We start from the raw sequence: 15485 nt of genomic DNA, 5'->3' as shown, positions 1-15485 counted from the left end.
GCGATTGCGATTGGGAGAATAAGCAAAGAGTCCAAATTAAGGATTGAAAGACTTAGTCACATTTTTTTTGTCGACTTTTGTAATATTCGCGAATTTTCACACTTAAAAAAGTAATTTCCAATTATTCGTTTTACTATTCGTAACTGTGAATAATTGACTTAAATTATTCGTTATTCGCTTCGCTATTCGCGAATAGTTGCCGAAATTATTCGCTATTCGCTTCGTTCGAAAAATTCACTGTTCACACAGCCCTACAAATGATACTTGAGATCAAATTCCTTTCAATACTAATTGAGGGCAAAGCAATTCTGTCTTAAATTTCTCTGTTGGAAAAATTGAAAGATGATAAAATATGCTTCTAGCAGAAACTTACTCGGCCGACAAGACTTTCTGCGGAGCCAACTACTTCAGGAAAATTTGGTCTCCGGTCGGCTGGACTACCAGGAAGAGAGCGAGCAAGTCTCTCAGCAGCTTTGGTTCCGTCTGGATCATCACCTGCATGACAAAATATTCAACCTGGATTAAGATTTGAACTAATTGAATTTATGATGTGTGACTGTCAAGGGGAAATGGTATCATGGTGCAAAGGTAAATTGGACTAAATTTTACAGAACGGAACATTAATTTTCAGTTCATTTCACAAACAAAATATGTGTCAATAGTTTCCCTATGCAAATAGGTGCTTTTGTGGATTAGCCAAAATCAATAGTTCCTATCTGCAAAATGTAGTCTAATTTATCATGAGAGCAGTTTTTGTCCAGCTGGCTGAAAAAATTGAAAGTTCAGCTAAACTTTATTTTGCAATTAGGAAATACAATTTCTGACTCATCTGTGGAAGCAGTGTCAGGGAAACTAGTGACACATGCGTTGTTTCTAAAATAAGCTGAAAATAGGAGTTCCTACTTGCAAAAAAAAAAATTTTCTGGGGAGTATAATTTCAACAATGGTGAATAAAATTTATTGGTGTCACCTTACAATAGATAATTGGACGGAGTTAAACAGAAAGGAATCAAGCCACATCGGGATTGAACCGAGAAAAAGGGTTTTAAAGTTTAGCTGCTGCATAAGACTCAATGTAAAAGATAAACTTCAAGTTCAATTTCTGCAAAATTTGCTCCAAGAAAAACTTTGAATTTTTGGCCATAGATAGTGGAGCAGTGGTTGAGTTCGAAACCACTCATAACTCAATTTTTTCCAAAATGTGGGTTGGTTCCTTTCTGCTTAACTCGGTCCAATTATTAACTCAGTTGATTACCCTTTCTCAACGAATTCATGCGGAGTTGGGATATTGGGATTAAAAAGAGTCAATCAGGGTAAATAATCAATTTTACACAAACAGGTAGTACCTCTGCCATGAAATGAAGCTCTATGGAACAACGGTGAGCGTTTGCTGTTTGGAGAAAGCTGAAATCCAGCAACCGCAACAGCCATTGCTTGCGCCTGAGCAAGCTTTAGACCGCCAGCGATCCTTGAAAAGTTAGTGGGAGAATCCTCACCTGCTATGCAACTCAATCGCGATGAGTGACGTACAGGGGGGCTGTACTCCCCACCTGAGCTACACACACCAAACCAAACACCAAAACCATTCCATTAATATCACACAAATGCAAAAACTCAAATTCCAGCACAAAGTTGAAAAAGAAAATACAAATTGGCTGCATTCTTTCATGGACCAGAGTTACCAGTAGTGCCATTGAGAAATGGATTCTCTCCTGTACAATTAGAGTTGAGAGACCAGCCAAAAGGCACCAAACTGGAAGACATTTTTGGTATTTTAAAATATTCATTCATCTTATTTGCAAAAATTGAATCTCTCTTGAAGGAGAGGAAAAAACATGGATTTTTTTTCTTCCTTATTTTATCTGACTTTATTAAAACTGCTGACAAATCATAACACTTATTGTGTTTATCAAGGGAAAATGTAACTCATTTGAAATAACCCTGTTTTATAATGATAACATGATCCCTTTGAGTGACTGATTAACACTATGATAATTTTTTCCTTGTAGAATTGATTAGAACGAAACACAAAGTCACTCTAGACTACTAGGAACTCGTTTTTGGTCAATAAAAGAAAAAGATAGATTTAAAAGAGAGCTTCGAAGAGAAAAAATATTTTAAAGGAAAGAAAGGTATAAATGTATCATCATCCTGATGTTTCAAAAAAGGAGAAAAAACACACGCAAAAATGGGCTTCCAGTGATGTAACATGTGATAACTTCAAAATGAGTTATCGTCACTAACATCTAGAGAAAGATCCTGTTAATTCCTGTCAAGGCAAAACTCTTTGCATCAGTTCTTTTAGTTAGACGAATCTGCGTGATTGGATAAATATTTTTACATAAGAGGCTAAAAGTCATTTCAAAAATACTTGAAACTTGTGTATAATCAATGATTCAATCATAAGGTCTGAGACATTGGCTAATTTTCCTTGAAAGCAGATTAATAATTGTAACACTAAGGTATATTGGCCTCAGTACATTAGAGCTGAAGTGTATTGGCAACAAGAGGAGATGTAGTTGCTGAATTCCTTTGCGATAAAAGGATTAAAAATAACTGTTTCGTTACATGAAGCAAGGGAAATTAATGATAAGTAAAAATAAAACAAAAACTCAATGGAAAGATACAATTCTATCACCAAAACTGGCAAACACTACCAAGGTTCTCTACGTCCTATTGTAAATCCCTTGAAAACCAACAAATTTTTGTCTATGTATTGATGCATATTTCAACAATTGGAAAGTGCAAAAAATTGATAAAAAAATTAAGGAATAGATGAAAGGTGTCACAGCTTCTAATAATTCGGGGAAAAAATGAATAAGTGAAAAATGAAATATAATCAAAACTGAATTGAAGAAAAACTCAAGAGATAAACGAAGAGAGGAACCTAGAAAAGGGTGAGGACTACAAATAAAACACTAAATTCCCAAGTTTTTATTTGGTACCATTTTTTTGTGTTTAGTTAAAAATGAACTGGAATTCAATGTTTAAATTTGAGCTGGTTCAGTTGCAGTTCATCAAGAAAATAGACTGAAAAAATCTTTAAGGGTTAGATCAAAAAGCATGAATGACGAGAATTAAAATCAACCAAACCATAAGTTTATTGAGCTTACCATATGCATAAGGGTGAAGATATTGAGTACCAATCACAGGTTTTCTGAAAATTATTCGGCACCGTTAAATACTAACTCATTGGAGCATACTATAAATTTGGCAAGGGTTAAAAGTGAAAGAAGAGAGGAGCTTGATCCCCACTTGAAATAGGTAGGAAAAAAGGAGAGAAAAGATATGATGTTGAAAAATTATTTCTGTCCAAAATGCACTTTGAAACATGCATTACATGGATTGCTTTGGTGAATGCTACAAGACGCATGACTCGTTACTAGCGGAGAAAAAGACACCTTGACTTCTGTTTCGATTTAGTATGTGACAAGAATTTGCAACAATGCAAATATTTGTAATGATTGATTTAGTAAATCAACTTTTTTCACGTTCTCATCAAATAAAATGCAGTTCAATTATATTCTCGTTTTGGGTCATTCACTTTTCCCGGAGAGTCTTTCACAGAAGTCATTCATTGAGATCCACGAATTCTAGTAGATAATTAATACACAGGGATTAACAGCGACCAAAAGCTACTTACTCTCTAGATGGAGGTCCAGAATTAGAAATAGTGAGTGGCTGAAGGGGAATCATCGCTTCATCGTCCTTCTTCATGTCTTGCATTGACATTGCACTGGAAAAAAGCAGGTGAAAAAGTTATGGAAAGGTTTAAGGAAGAGAGAAGGTAATAATTAATAGAGGAGGAATAGAACTAGATTGCTTTCGGATCATAATGCAGACAATGATATAGCATCTAGTTACGCTTCATTTTAAAGCCACCTTTAAGGTTTTTTTTTACAACATAAATGAATTCTACAGCATTTCCAATGTAATCACACATCTTTTGATGGTAAACAGAACATTTCAGTTTTAATGCAGTCCAGAAAATAGTTGAGTGTCGATTCCAAGCTCACTTGATGCAACTGGAAAAGAGTTGCCAAGAGGATAAATTCTGACCACTATGCAAGTTTTTTTTTTTTTTTTTTTTTTTCTTGAGTTAATTCCAAGAGCCTTTTTACTCTTATTACTTTGACCTAAAATTTCAGTAAATTATTACACAAATTGTGGTGATGGGTGCAGAAAGAGCACTTCTTGACTGCAGTATTTTAGAATCTCTACTGCTAATTATATTTTTGAGAGAAAATTATTGGGCGAATTTCTGAAAAGTTTTTTTTAAAGGATTGTATAGTCCTGGAAAATATTCAGTAAAAGTTTCAACAAACTGTGCACACTTGCTTTGAATACAAAGAATGAAATTTTGGTGGGGATTCTGAGACACAGCAAACGAGTAGTGCCCTTTCTGCACCCAGCGCTTCAATTACTCACTTTGTTATCTGCGGGGAGAAGGTATTCCGAGTGAAGTTAGTTATATGATTTACTCCTCCAGTTACAACTTTTTGCATTGAGTTGAAAGGTAAGGAATCTATTGAATTTGTAGGAGAGACCTGAGAAGAAAAAAGAAAGAACACTTTTTTCACTTAAAGATATGAAAAGGAAAGAGATTAAAAAAGCAACGTCTGATTTTCATAGCTTCACAAGGTCGTCAAAGGTAGTGTAAATAAATCGCATAATTTTCACAAAATCAAAAAAACCAAACACCCTGTCACTGCAACTGTTTTGCCCTGGCCAAACCATCAGAAAAATGGTCCTTATGACAAACCTAACGATAGAGGCAGACTTTTTTGAACATATGTCTGTGGATCATTGTTATTCTTGAGACAAAGGTGGGATAACTTCAAAAAGTTCAATTTCACAAGTCATCTAAACAACTGAAGTGCTAGTGATACAATTTGCTGCGGATATCTCATTTTTTCCGGGCTTCATCCACTGATAGTTCCCTCCCTCTTTTTTTAAGAGCGAATGATAAAAAGAATTTGATTTTTAAGACAATAAATGAAATAGAAGTTTACCTTGCGAAGGTTTCTTCCAGGCACATCTAAATGATTCATCTGAAATTAAAATAAGAAAACAACACAATTATTCCTAGCTAACCTTTATCACTTAATCCAATAAGTTAACTTTAATCAAATTGATGACATTACTATCGAAGCAAAATTTGAAAACTGAGGACAGCATCGGAAGTTTTTTTCACAAGGAGATACATACCTTAATTTGACTTGCATTCAGTCTGAGAGATCGAGCGCGATTGAAACTTCCTTGATGCCTTCTCATAGAGGACCATACACTGCCAAACAGAGAATGATTTCGCTAGAAGAAAAAAGAAGAAAATAAGAGAATCATAAACATTTTATGATGGATATAGGTACTAAAATTATTGATGCACGTGAGGGTTAGAGGAAGAGGAGAGATAATAAAATAAAACTTGCTAGAGGCAAAGGGATTATTTCTTTAAATTTGTAGCAATATGATTTTCAAATACATTGATTTTGTCACATTTTTGAAAAAAAGCTCCTCCCTTTCAGGTAATATGCAATTAGATACCTGAGGAACAGTAGCACCTCCTACTGACCATACATATATTATCCAATGACTTTTTTTTGCTTACAAGTTAATTTCCAGTGGTCAAAACCAGTTTTTTCTGGCCCAATATCAAAGAGTGATAGCACAACTCTTGATGCATTTCATGCTTGGATCAAACAGTTTGCCCATGCGTTTGTTTAATGCTTTTTTCAGAGGTATTCTAAGGATTTAATATATTTCCTTTTTAAATCTCCAGTTAGTGAGTTTGTAATTTTCCAATGATATACAAAGGAAAGAAGCAGTGAAGAGAGGAAAAGTTCATTAAAATTCACTAGGTACAGTTACCCACGCAAAGATTCTGGAGGGTTAACATGACGAAAATAAAAAATAATTATCGTAATTTCAGAATAAAAAACCAATACCCAATAAAAGAAACTTACTCGATGCATTGGTTCAGGGTTGTCATCAATGAGTTCTTCTAGATTGCCTGATATTGCTCTTTTTAATTCAGGTCCAGCATCGTGCAGAGTTCGCAAACCAGCCTATTTCAAAGAAACCAATTCAACTTCAAATGACAAAGGAAAACTATATTCATTTCTTCAAAGATTTCAAGTAATCCTTATTCTCTGTAACTAGGTTTTACTAATTTGACTGTTCACCGAAAAGTGATGACAGAGGAACTGTGTATATTACGATGAGAAGATTGTTTTCATTGTATTGTCCATAGGAAAAGAAACCTTGGTTTATAGAGAAAAAATTGTCAGTAGAATAATTTTCTTGGAGAGTTATGAGCAGTTACTTAATTTTTGTGCTGATAGAAGGCTTGCAGATTTACCTGAAGTGTAACAGTGTTGTGAGACTCCTTATCGCCATCTTTTAGTTCTTGCTCTTTTCGTTTTTTGAATCTCCTAAAATAATCTTGAATGAGGAATGTTGCATAAAATTTACCAACTGTAACTTCATCATCAACTGCAAGTACAAACAATAAGACATTAACATAATATAAGATTAAAATTACACATTCGCTAAGGAATGAAATACATAAGTCATAAATTCTTTAGAGGGAGGAAAAAAATAAGAAGAAAAAAACCGTTTGCTTGAGAATGTTGACAAAATTTGATCCGAGAGAGATTGAAATATACTGAGTTAGGTAAATGCTTGATCCTTTACAATTGTATTATCAAGTTCGACTGTCTGCTAGAGAAGGCATCTTAGTTTAGGGAGACAAATTGGATTGGGTAGAAAAAGTGGCTTTGGAGATTTTAAAGGATAACTTTTTTTAATGGCTGAAAAACATACAACATAATATGCCCCCCAGCGGTTTTGTGGGTGGAGCATTTCAGTAGCTCATCATTATGATACTCAACGACCAATTTCGATAATATTGGCCTGCAGCCAACATGAAAGATACATTCAGTTCATTTGTTATGGTTTTATTTGATGAATTTTCAAGAGAAGCATGGTTCAAAGAAGGCGACAGTATCTAAAATTTAAAATTACAGAAATTTAAAAAACAGATTCATTGCTATTGATGAATTGAGGTATTTTTCTTCAGCAGAGCCTGCAGAGGCACTTGCACATAGACATTAACGGACAAGAACATTCTTACAAGTGATTTTCTGTTTGTAATTCTATTACTAAAATTCTGAAATCATCTGCAATGATAATACCTTTTGAGGAATGTGAAATAAGAGCTCATATTACTGTAAGTTCATTTAAACAAACAGGAATTTGTTTGACAGAAATAAAAAATAAAGAGGGAGAAAAAATTTTACCTCCTGGTGGTGGAACAACTTGATCTAAGAGTTGCCGGCTGGTTCTTTTCCAAATTTTCATGATGACTGCTCTCAATTCTTCATTGCAATCATCGATGTTCCCCTCTGTTTTTATTCGTAGTGATGTTCGCACCACTGCAAATAGTGTAGCATTGAACAGAACAGTCCCATCACTGTTCAAAGGCATATTCATGGAAACCAACCTCTGCGCATTGCCGAAAAAAAAAATGTAGATAAATGTTAAAAACTTGTTTGGACTCATTACTTTGATAATTTAGGACTATCTCCTTTATCATACATTTTCAACAGTGATTGGTAAGAAAGTGTAAAAAGCTTGTAAACTTGCTTAATGGTCCATCATCCTGCTACTTTAACAAGTATAAGACAAGAAAATGTATGTAAAATCAACCGATACATTCAATCTTTGTAAAAAGTACCTACATATCAATGGTTAAAGTGCAAAACCTTGTACCTCCATTTGCAACATTATAGACTTCCTGTCATACTTCATTTTTCCTTTGGAAAACTAGTTAATAAAGTTGACCTGTTCTTTTTGGAAAAAATAAAATAGGAGTTGAAATTTTGAAACATCGTAATGGACACATGTGGTTTTGCACTTCCACCATCAATGTATTTAAAATTATGTTGAAATTAGCTAAGGCCAGAGAGTTCTTTTTAAAATACATAAATAATTCTCTTTGTGATTACATATTTAATCTCAACTTCCATAGATGGGTACATAATCCCAAAATTGATAAATTTTAAAAACTAAAAATAGAAATACCTTGCAGGCAACTCTGTGTGGACAGAGTTTTCCAAATCCTAGAGGTGGTGAAATTTTTCTAAGGAGTGTAACGACATCCAAATGCTTGATCCTGCCTTTTGCATCTGGATCGTACTCACTCCACAGTCTTATAAATTCATCGAGATGATGTGGCCCCAGTATTGACCAGTCTCTTGTCAGGTAATCAAAATTATCCATAATTACAGCAACAAATAAATTTATAATCTGCAATTATGAACATGAAAAAAACAATTATTGTACGATCTTGCATTGGAATAAACAAAGTATTCGCAAAGGCAGAGTTGAGGCCTTTGGAGGACAAGGTGCAAAAAGGCAGGTTTTCTGATTTAGAAAAGAACGAAATTCTAGATTCAGACTCTATTCTGACTTTTTCAGCCCTTAAAAATACTCCTACAGTTACAGTTGCGTGTCTCAAACGTCCATGAACACCCCCTCAAAATTTCAGCTTGCATAGACTTACTTGTAGCCGCCTATGTGGTTTAACCTGACAGCAGGCTGTATTGACGGCAACCTATGAAAATAAAGAATTCCACATTTCCACATTGTCCCTGCAAGAAAGTACTTATCCCGTTTCTCACTGAACGAAACTGCATTTTACAGGGAATATGGACTTATTTCACTTGTTATTTTTCTATGCTAAATTGACTTTTTGGCAAAATCTTTTGGAGCACGAAAAAATCTCCACCTCAAATTACCGGAAACCTCGAGTTAGATTAGGTTAGGTTAGTGAGGAATTTTACCTCAATCCTTAAAACTTCATACGCCTCTTTAGAAATACTGTGTACCTTTTCTTTGATACTTACTGCAGGGTGAAAATAATTCATATATTTTGATGGATGATTTACTGGTTTAAAGTAGATAAAAACCAAAAAAAATGGATGTTTGCACACATGAATTACAGCTTATGCCTGATTGCAAGACCTGAGTATAACACTTATTCAACACAAGATTGTTCTGGGTTCATGGCTAGTTTTCATGGAGGAGAATGTGCTTGAGAAAAAGGATGAGATACAGAAAAAACTACCTACAGGAAAAAAAGATGGGAAAATAACTGAGGATAGGCTGCAGATACTTACTAAAAAAGAACATAGTACATAAAAGGAAATAAAATATGGAAATGCTATATCTGAGCCACAGCCGTTCAAGTTATTGGCATCATCAGATCTTGGATCGCATCGCACCTCACCCGGACGCGAAGAACAGTCCAACATAATGTCTTGCCAAGCTTCACCTGAGGATAGAAATAATAAACACAGAGTAAGTGCAGTGCTGATGATAAAGAAAATCAATCAAACAAAGTTACATTGGCTGATTTCTGCTGGTTCAATTGTTTACTTGGCAAAACAACATCTTCCTCTTGTGAAGAATACATCTTTGCAAAAGCCTCCTAGAATTAAATCACATCTCTTCTTCACCAGTAGCTTAACAGGGTCCAACTTGGGGAAGTCTCCCTTTGAAACTCTTTTGAGCTTGGAAGAGAGATTTTGAGTGAGAAGGTTTGAGTTCTTTTATAATCACTCTGCCTTACCATTTTTAGAGGGACCAGTGGTGCTTTCAAGTATTTGTTGAGAATTTGAGATTGCAACACTGCTTGTATGAGGATGGTGTTTTAACAAGGAGCTTTAATTCATCTTGGGCTCAAATGAGCTGTGTTACAGCCTTCAAGCGTAGTTAATTTGATGCTAATGGGTAGATTCAAGACCTAAGATTTTGAGCACTTAGGTAGCTCTAATATGCACATGACTAATTTTGCATAGGCATCAGCTCTCTATTCTCAGAAAAAAATACGAAATAAGAAAATGATCATTTTCAGAACTAATGGTCACTCCAACATGCACATTCTAATATGAATCTAAATTTTCTGATTTCACGATTAATGTGCATAGAAATCTGGAGCAAATAAATAATTGAGGACTTCTTTGGTAAAAGGGCATATGAGGCTGCAACTCTGGTAAGGTTGTGCAACTTTTCATAGCAATGGCAGCAAATAAAATCCATTTACAGTTTATTTACTTCTACACAATAGAGAAGAAAAATTTGGAGAGGATTCAGGGAAAAATTTAAGGTAGGGGTTCTGGATGGGTTCCTTTAGTTAGAGAACTGCGATGCACAATCATAGCAGAATTGGAAGGCTCATACGCCCTATTATGGATGAAGTCATCAATTTTAGTGTAGGAATTTGCTTAAATTTTGAAGGGTAAAATTGTTGAACTTACCAGTGGCTGAACGAAATAAAACTAAAACAGCTTGAGGAAACGTTTGGAAATTGTTATTTCTATGAATGGCCGTCTCGGAATTCAAAGCGATCTTTCCAAATACCTGAGGATTATGAAACGGAGATAAGCAGCGGAATATTTAAAAAATGAAAGAGGGTACATGAGATGAATACAGAAAAACAAGTCTTTCCTAAACTGCAATGTTTAAAAGCTTTTTTTGCACGGTTTCAATTGAAAATATCTGCTGAGAGTAATCATAATTTATGAGTCAGTACCTGGTAATTTTTGTGGATAAGTTATCTTTTTGGACAAGTTGCTTGACAACAGAGGTCATTTAAGGAATTAGTTTTCTCTTCATCAAAAGCCGCTAATCTGGACAAAATTCATGGATGCTGTCTTGAATATTTTTTAGAAAATGCAGAGTCCAACGACTCAGACAGGAACACACTAAGACAAATTATGCTCAAGAGCTGCAACAGCACTCTGCGGCATAAAAAATTATGCCAATCAGACCTTGACCTTTGATTTAAAATCCCATGAAAAAAAGGGTGATTCATCTTTGAAGCTTCAAAAATTTAATGAAGCCATGATGAAAGCCAACTTTGAGCGATCAATAAAATGAGTTCCCTGGGTGAGATAGATAGGCAATATGCAGCAGAAAAAAAATTGTAACTTATTTCAATTTTATCAGAATAGGGACATTTCAACGAGAGGAGCTTCCCTCAATTAGTGAATAGACAACATAAATAGCACTCTGATATGAGAGCAATCACTTTATCATGTAATTGCAATAGATTGTAACTTTGGCTATATGGGATTTTTTATCAACTTCATTCATTGACTCTAAGATTACATTCATATCTACCTCCTGAAGTTAGAGAATGTCAGCATTGAAACCAGTTAGTAGGTCAGAGCTTCTGTTGGCTAGGGATTTGTTATCATCCTTCATATAAGTGAGGTGTATCCAGATAAATATTTTATCATGGGACAGACAACAGATGAACGTAAAAAATGTTAAAGACAAAACAAACCTGCATTCCGATAACAGCGTAAATAAAAAACAACATTACTATCAACAAGGCAACATATGGCAGAGCTTGAAACGATTTGATGAAGGTCCATAGCAGTGTTCTGATACCCTCACCTCTACTAAGAAGTTTTACAAGGCGCATGACTCGAAACAACCGGAAGAAATTAATTGAAATTATACTTGAGCCGGGCTGAAATCAATTAAAAAATACAAAAAATAAGAATGTATATCCTTGAATGAAAGTCATCTCGAATCACAAATGTTATCTGCCCTCTGTTACCACAGGAAAAAATTGTCTTCTCCATGCAATCATTCTCACTTGCATATGTTGGACAAGGTATAAAAATGTATAAGATAAAAGCTAATATAGTTCTTTCACTCTCCACTAAAATTCATTGTGGCTAATTCAGATGATCCTGTTTTGACAGAGAACTATCGTATCGCAAGTTGAGTGGGTTTTTCCTCCCTTCTTTTTTTTCCTTCGCTTTTTTCAAAAGCGCTCTTTTGTTGCTTAGAGGTGTGCAATTCTGAATTTTTGGGTTCAATTAAAGTAAAAGTTAAAAAAAGGACGCTGTTGCTGGTCTTTGAGATGAAAAATTGCACCAAACAATTCGGCAACCCATTGAGAACAGCCTGACCATACGTGTGCCATAATTTAAGTTTGACGATCAACATTGTTTTCAGAAGAGATTGGTAGCATGTCAAATAAAGAATAATAAGTTCTTAATCTTTTAAGCGAAATTGTTAAGTTAAGTTTACCCATGCTCTGATTTTCTCTTGTGCCATATGCGTACCTCAGTCAACCAAAGTTCCATTTTTAGTCTATTTTAAAAGATCTCCTCTTCCTTGTTTGCACCAGGAAGCTGGAGAAAGTCTAGTTTGGTTTAGGAGGAGAGAAAAAAGATTCAACTTTCATAAGCGTAAAATTATTAGAATAAAAGTATCAGCTTTCCAAGTATTCTGAAAAACTTAAGAGATTCTTTTCCTTTAACTTTTTTCTCAGTTACAAAAGACACAAAAAGTGAAACTCTTCGTTGATCAAGTCGATTAAAAGTATAATGAGAGAACTTACATTTAAATCCGTGTAAATAATATCAATAAAACTTCCAAGAACGATGATGAAATCAAAAACATTCCATGCATCTCCGAAATAATTCTGAAACGGAGAAACCAAAGGCATTATTAAATAAGCAAGAAGTATCCTTAACCAATATTAAAATTCAACTTCATTCATGTATTGTATGGTAAGTAGAGGCATTGGACAATAAGCAAAAGAGAATGGACAAGACTGAGCTTGAGACGTCAACAAGAGAGAATTGAGCCACGAAAATAAAATGGTACAAGATGTATTAAAAAAGTTCCCAGACTGGAGTTGTCCTGATCTTAAACATGTCCACTTGAGTTAAATTAGAGTTTCTTGCAATGCACTTTCCTGCGAAAATTCAGAAACATGATAATCAGGCATTTCATTGTGCTTTTCACTTTATGTACCTCTTCCGGTCACAGATCATCAAGGCTAATCCATTGCAATGTTTGCAGCTTCGTCTGTGAATCATGGCCATAGTACCATTTACTGCTTTGTCTGTGGATTGCAGCTGTAGTGCCTCAGTTCATCACTAGTGATGAACCTGGAAATGATATTTAGATTGTCTGCAACCCTTTAGCGAAGATCTACACACTTTTCAACATGACACACTTTTAGATCATCCAATAGAAATCAAGGAGCAAATTTGTATGCCATCAAGTGCAATTCCAAGTGTTCATGCAAATTTCATGGACTGATCCAGCTGACAAATTTAAATATGCTCCTATTTCTGTAATGCTGGTGCAAGCGCCTTCTTGTGCTATTGCAAAGTTTCTTTTTGCATCGCTTGTTGAAGTCGCAGGGCACAGGGAAAACTCAGGTTTGGATCTCAAGGATTAAACATGTTGCTGTCACATCAACCCTTAATCAAGCCTTAAACAAATCTTCAAACCAGTGTGGTAGTAAGAGCTTAAGCTTTCAAACAACCTCTAATTTATTTTAGTTGGACCATCTTTGAGGCCAGGAAAACCCTGGTAGAGAAATTTTTGAATGGACCTCTTAAATAAATAATAAAATATAAGTACTAGAATATTCTACTTTCAGTATATTTGAATATAAACTTGAAGAGCCAATGAGGACACTATAATACGGAAGTATATGATTGATACTTTTTTGTCTCAAAATTGGGTGTTCGCTTTTCTTCCTTTTTTGAAGAGAAAGGAAAAGAAAAAGAAGAGGGAGGAATCAACTTTGAACTCACCTTGAAACGAAAAGCAGCTAACTTAAATACAAATTCAAGAGCAAAAACAGCTGTAAAAAACAAATTCATAACGTCTAAAGCATCAGTGTAGCCTTGTGGCTGTTTGTAGAATTTCATTGCTAGGGTGATTGTGTTGATCATGATAAGAACAAATATGGTGTACTCAAACGGTTGTGATGTTACAAACCACCATATTTTGTACTGAAATCTATGTTTCGGAATGTATCGACGCACTGGTTTGGCTTTCAGCGCAAATTCTATACAATTTCGCTGAAACATAGACAAAAAAAAAATAGTACTATAGAAACATGTTAAAATCAGAGTTTATGCAGAAAATTTCTTTAAAATGATGTCAAGATGTGCTGCAAAACAACTGTCTGAATTTGCAAACTTTAACTACAAGGTGAATCATACATTTAGACTCACTACAAGAAGTCAATTTATTGGCTATTAACACTGTTTTTCTTCGTCACTTGCCTATTAAAAAGGCACGTAAAGAATTAATAGTTGCACCTCAATCTTAAAATCCATTGTCTCTCCGATGCTCAGAAGCATTTCTGTCCGAAACGTCTAAATGTTGCCAAAAAGACAATTTTTTTTGTCATTACTGAGGCGTTGAAGATTTAGGTAACAACTCCTGCATTTACACAGAAGAGTTTGGCTAGTCAAAATATTGTAACAAAGATATATCATGGGGTTGTGAAAATAATTTTAATCGCCCTTCTACATGTTTTCCAGCTACAATTGAAGAAGAAAAATAAAGAAGAGGCTTTAATTGGAGCTGTATTTAGCAGTATATGTAGAGGAGAAAAAACGCTAAAAAATGGCCTGAACCGTATGTAACAAGGTGGAGAGATGATGCTGAGTCCACACCATTTCGCAGGGAAAACAAAGCCAAGAAATTCCAAAAAGTTATCAAACAGTAGCATTTTTTAGCAGTATATGTACTTGAATTTTTTTTGGCCTGTAAAGTACTAAAGAAAAACCAAAACAGGATGTACTTTCTGGATGACCCTCATAAATAAAAATTGTATTTATAATAATTGACATAGTGTAAAAATTGAAAACTCTTTTTGTTTCAAAAATTTTACTACAATAACAAAACTGTAGAATCCATGAACCAGGAATGCAATGGCTAGGTGGCAAATAGAGGGGTGGTAAAGGCAGACGCTGAATTTACCAATGACAGGAGGTAACAGAGATTTTCTATTGAGATATAAACACATAAGAAACAAGAGTACGAGAACATAAATACCTGGTTTTTATCAAGCTCGCAATTTTTGTATTCTTGTTCTCCTTCATTCTGAAATGTGACGATGACAAAACCAACGAAAATATTAACCATAAAAAAAGCAATAATAATGATATAGATAATGTAATAAGCAGCTACTATCGGACGGTAATTGTGAATTGGACCAACGTCTTCCTCATTTGAGTCAATTGATACATACAGTAACCTGGGAAAAGAAAGGGACAAATCAAAAAGCGTCAACATGCATATTTTATTGAGTAGTTAACAAGTTTTTCAATATGTACAGAAGAGGTGGGTCTAGAACTGGAATAATCCATGGGTCAAAGGCATATATTCTTCTTAATTCATTATCTTAGAGTACTAAATGAGCTGAACTCCCAATAATTTCTTTGGATTTCTTTCACTTGAAATGACGAAGAAAACCGGTTTTAGAAATTGCCAAAATCTGGATCCACCTGAAACGATATTTTTGGCAGTCTGTTGTGATTGGGGTAAGTTTGAGTCCAGCTGAAGTCCATCCAAAGATATAGACTAGCTACATCATCAAAACTGTCCGCCTCTGGTCTGTCAGATTTTAATCAGGGTTTTCTCCCTTTAAA

The 15485-nt window shown here is 34.7% G+C and overlaps 1 protein-coding gene across 10 annotated transcripts in view; it reads right to left on the bottom strand.

Annotated features, from left to right (window-relative positions):
* The window catches only part of Ca-alpha1D (Ca[2+]-channel protein alpha[[1]] subunit D), a 286209-nt gene that overhangs the window by 7022 nt on the left and 263702 nt on the right, over positions 1–15485 (bottom strand). For 7 of the 10 annotated variants that reach the window (XM_072299434.1, XM_072299444.1, XM_072299440.1 and 4 more), the window contains 16 exons: positions 14890–15091; positions 13635–13904; positions 12422–12505; positions 11351–11539; positions 10320–10422; positions 9180–9334; positions 8083–8307; positions 7299–7503; positions 6359–6492; positions 5964–6065; positions 5209–5310; positions 5013–5051; positions 4429–4547; positions 3644–3736; positions 1347–1555; positions 374–495 (listed from right to left, as the gene is read on the bottom strand). In XM_072299434.1, coding sequence (XP_072155535.1) covers positions 374–495; positions 1347–1555; positions 3644–3736; positions 4429–4547; positions 5013–5051; positions 5209–5310; positions 5964–6065; positions 6359–6492; positions 7299–7503; positions 8083–8307; positions 9180–9334; positions 10320–10422; positions 11351–11539; positions 12422–12505; positions 13635–13904; positions 14890–15091 — 2353 coding nt within the window. Of the gene's footprint in view, positions 1–373; positions 496–1346; positions 1556–3113; positions 3158–3643; positions 3737–4428; positions 4548–5012; positions 5052–5208; positions 5311–5963; positions 6066–6358; positions 6493–7298; positions 7504–8082; positions 8308–9179; positions 9335–10319; positions 10423–11350; positions 11540–12421; positions 12506–13634; positions 13905–14889; positions 15092–15485 lie in introns of those variants that run through there. The other 3 variants (XM_072299452.1, XM_072299460.1, XR_011899720.1) reach the window with 2 other exon arrangements.

Source organism: Bemisia tabaci, chromosome 1, assembly GCF_918797505.1.
Source record: "Bemisia tabaci chromosome 1, PGI_BMITA_v3".
In the NCBI taxonomy this organism is placed as follows: Eukaryota; Metazoa; Arthropoda; class Insecta; order Hemiptera; family Aleyrodidae; genus Bemisia; species Bemisia tabaci.
This window is presented reverse-complemented; position numbering and strand designations above follow the sequence as displayed.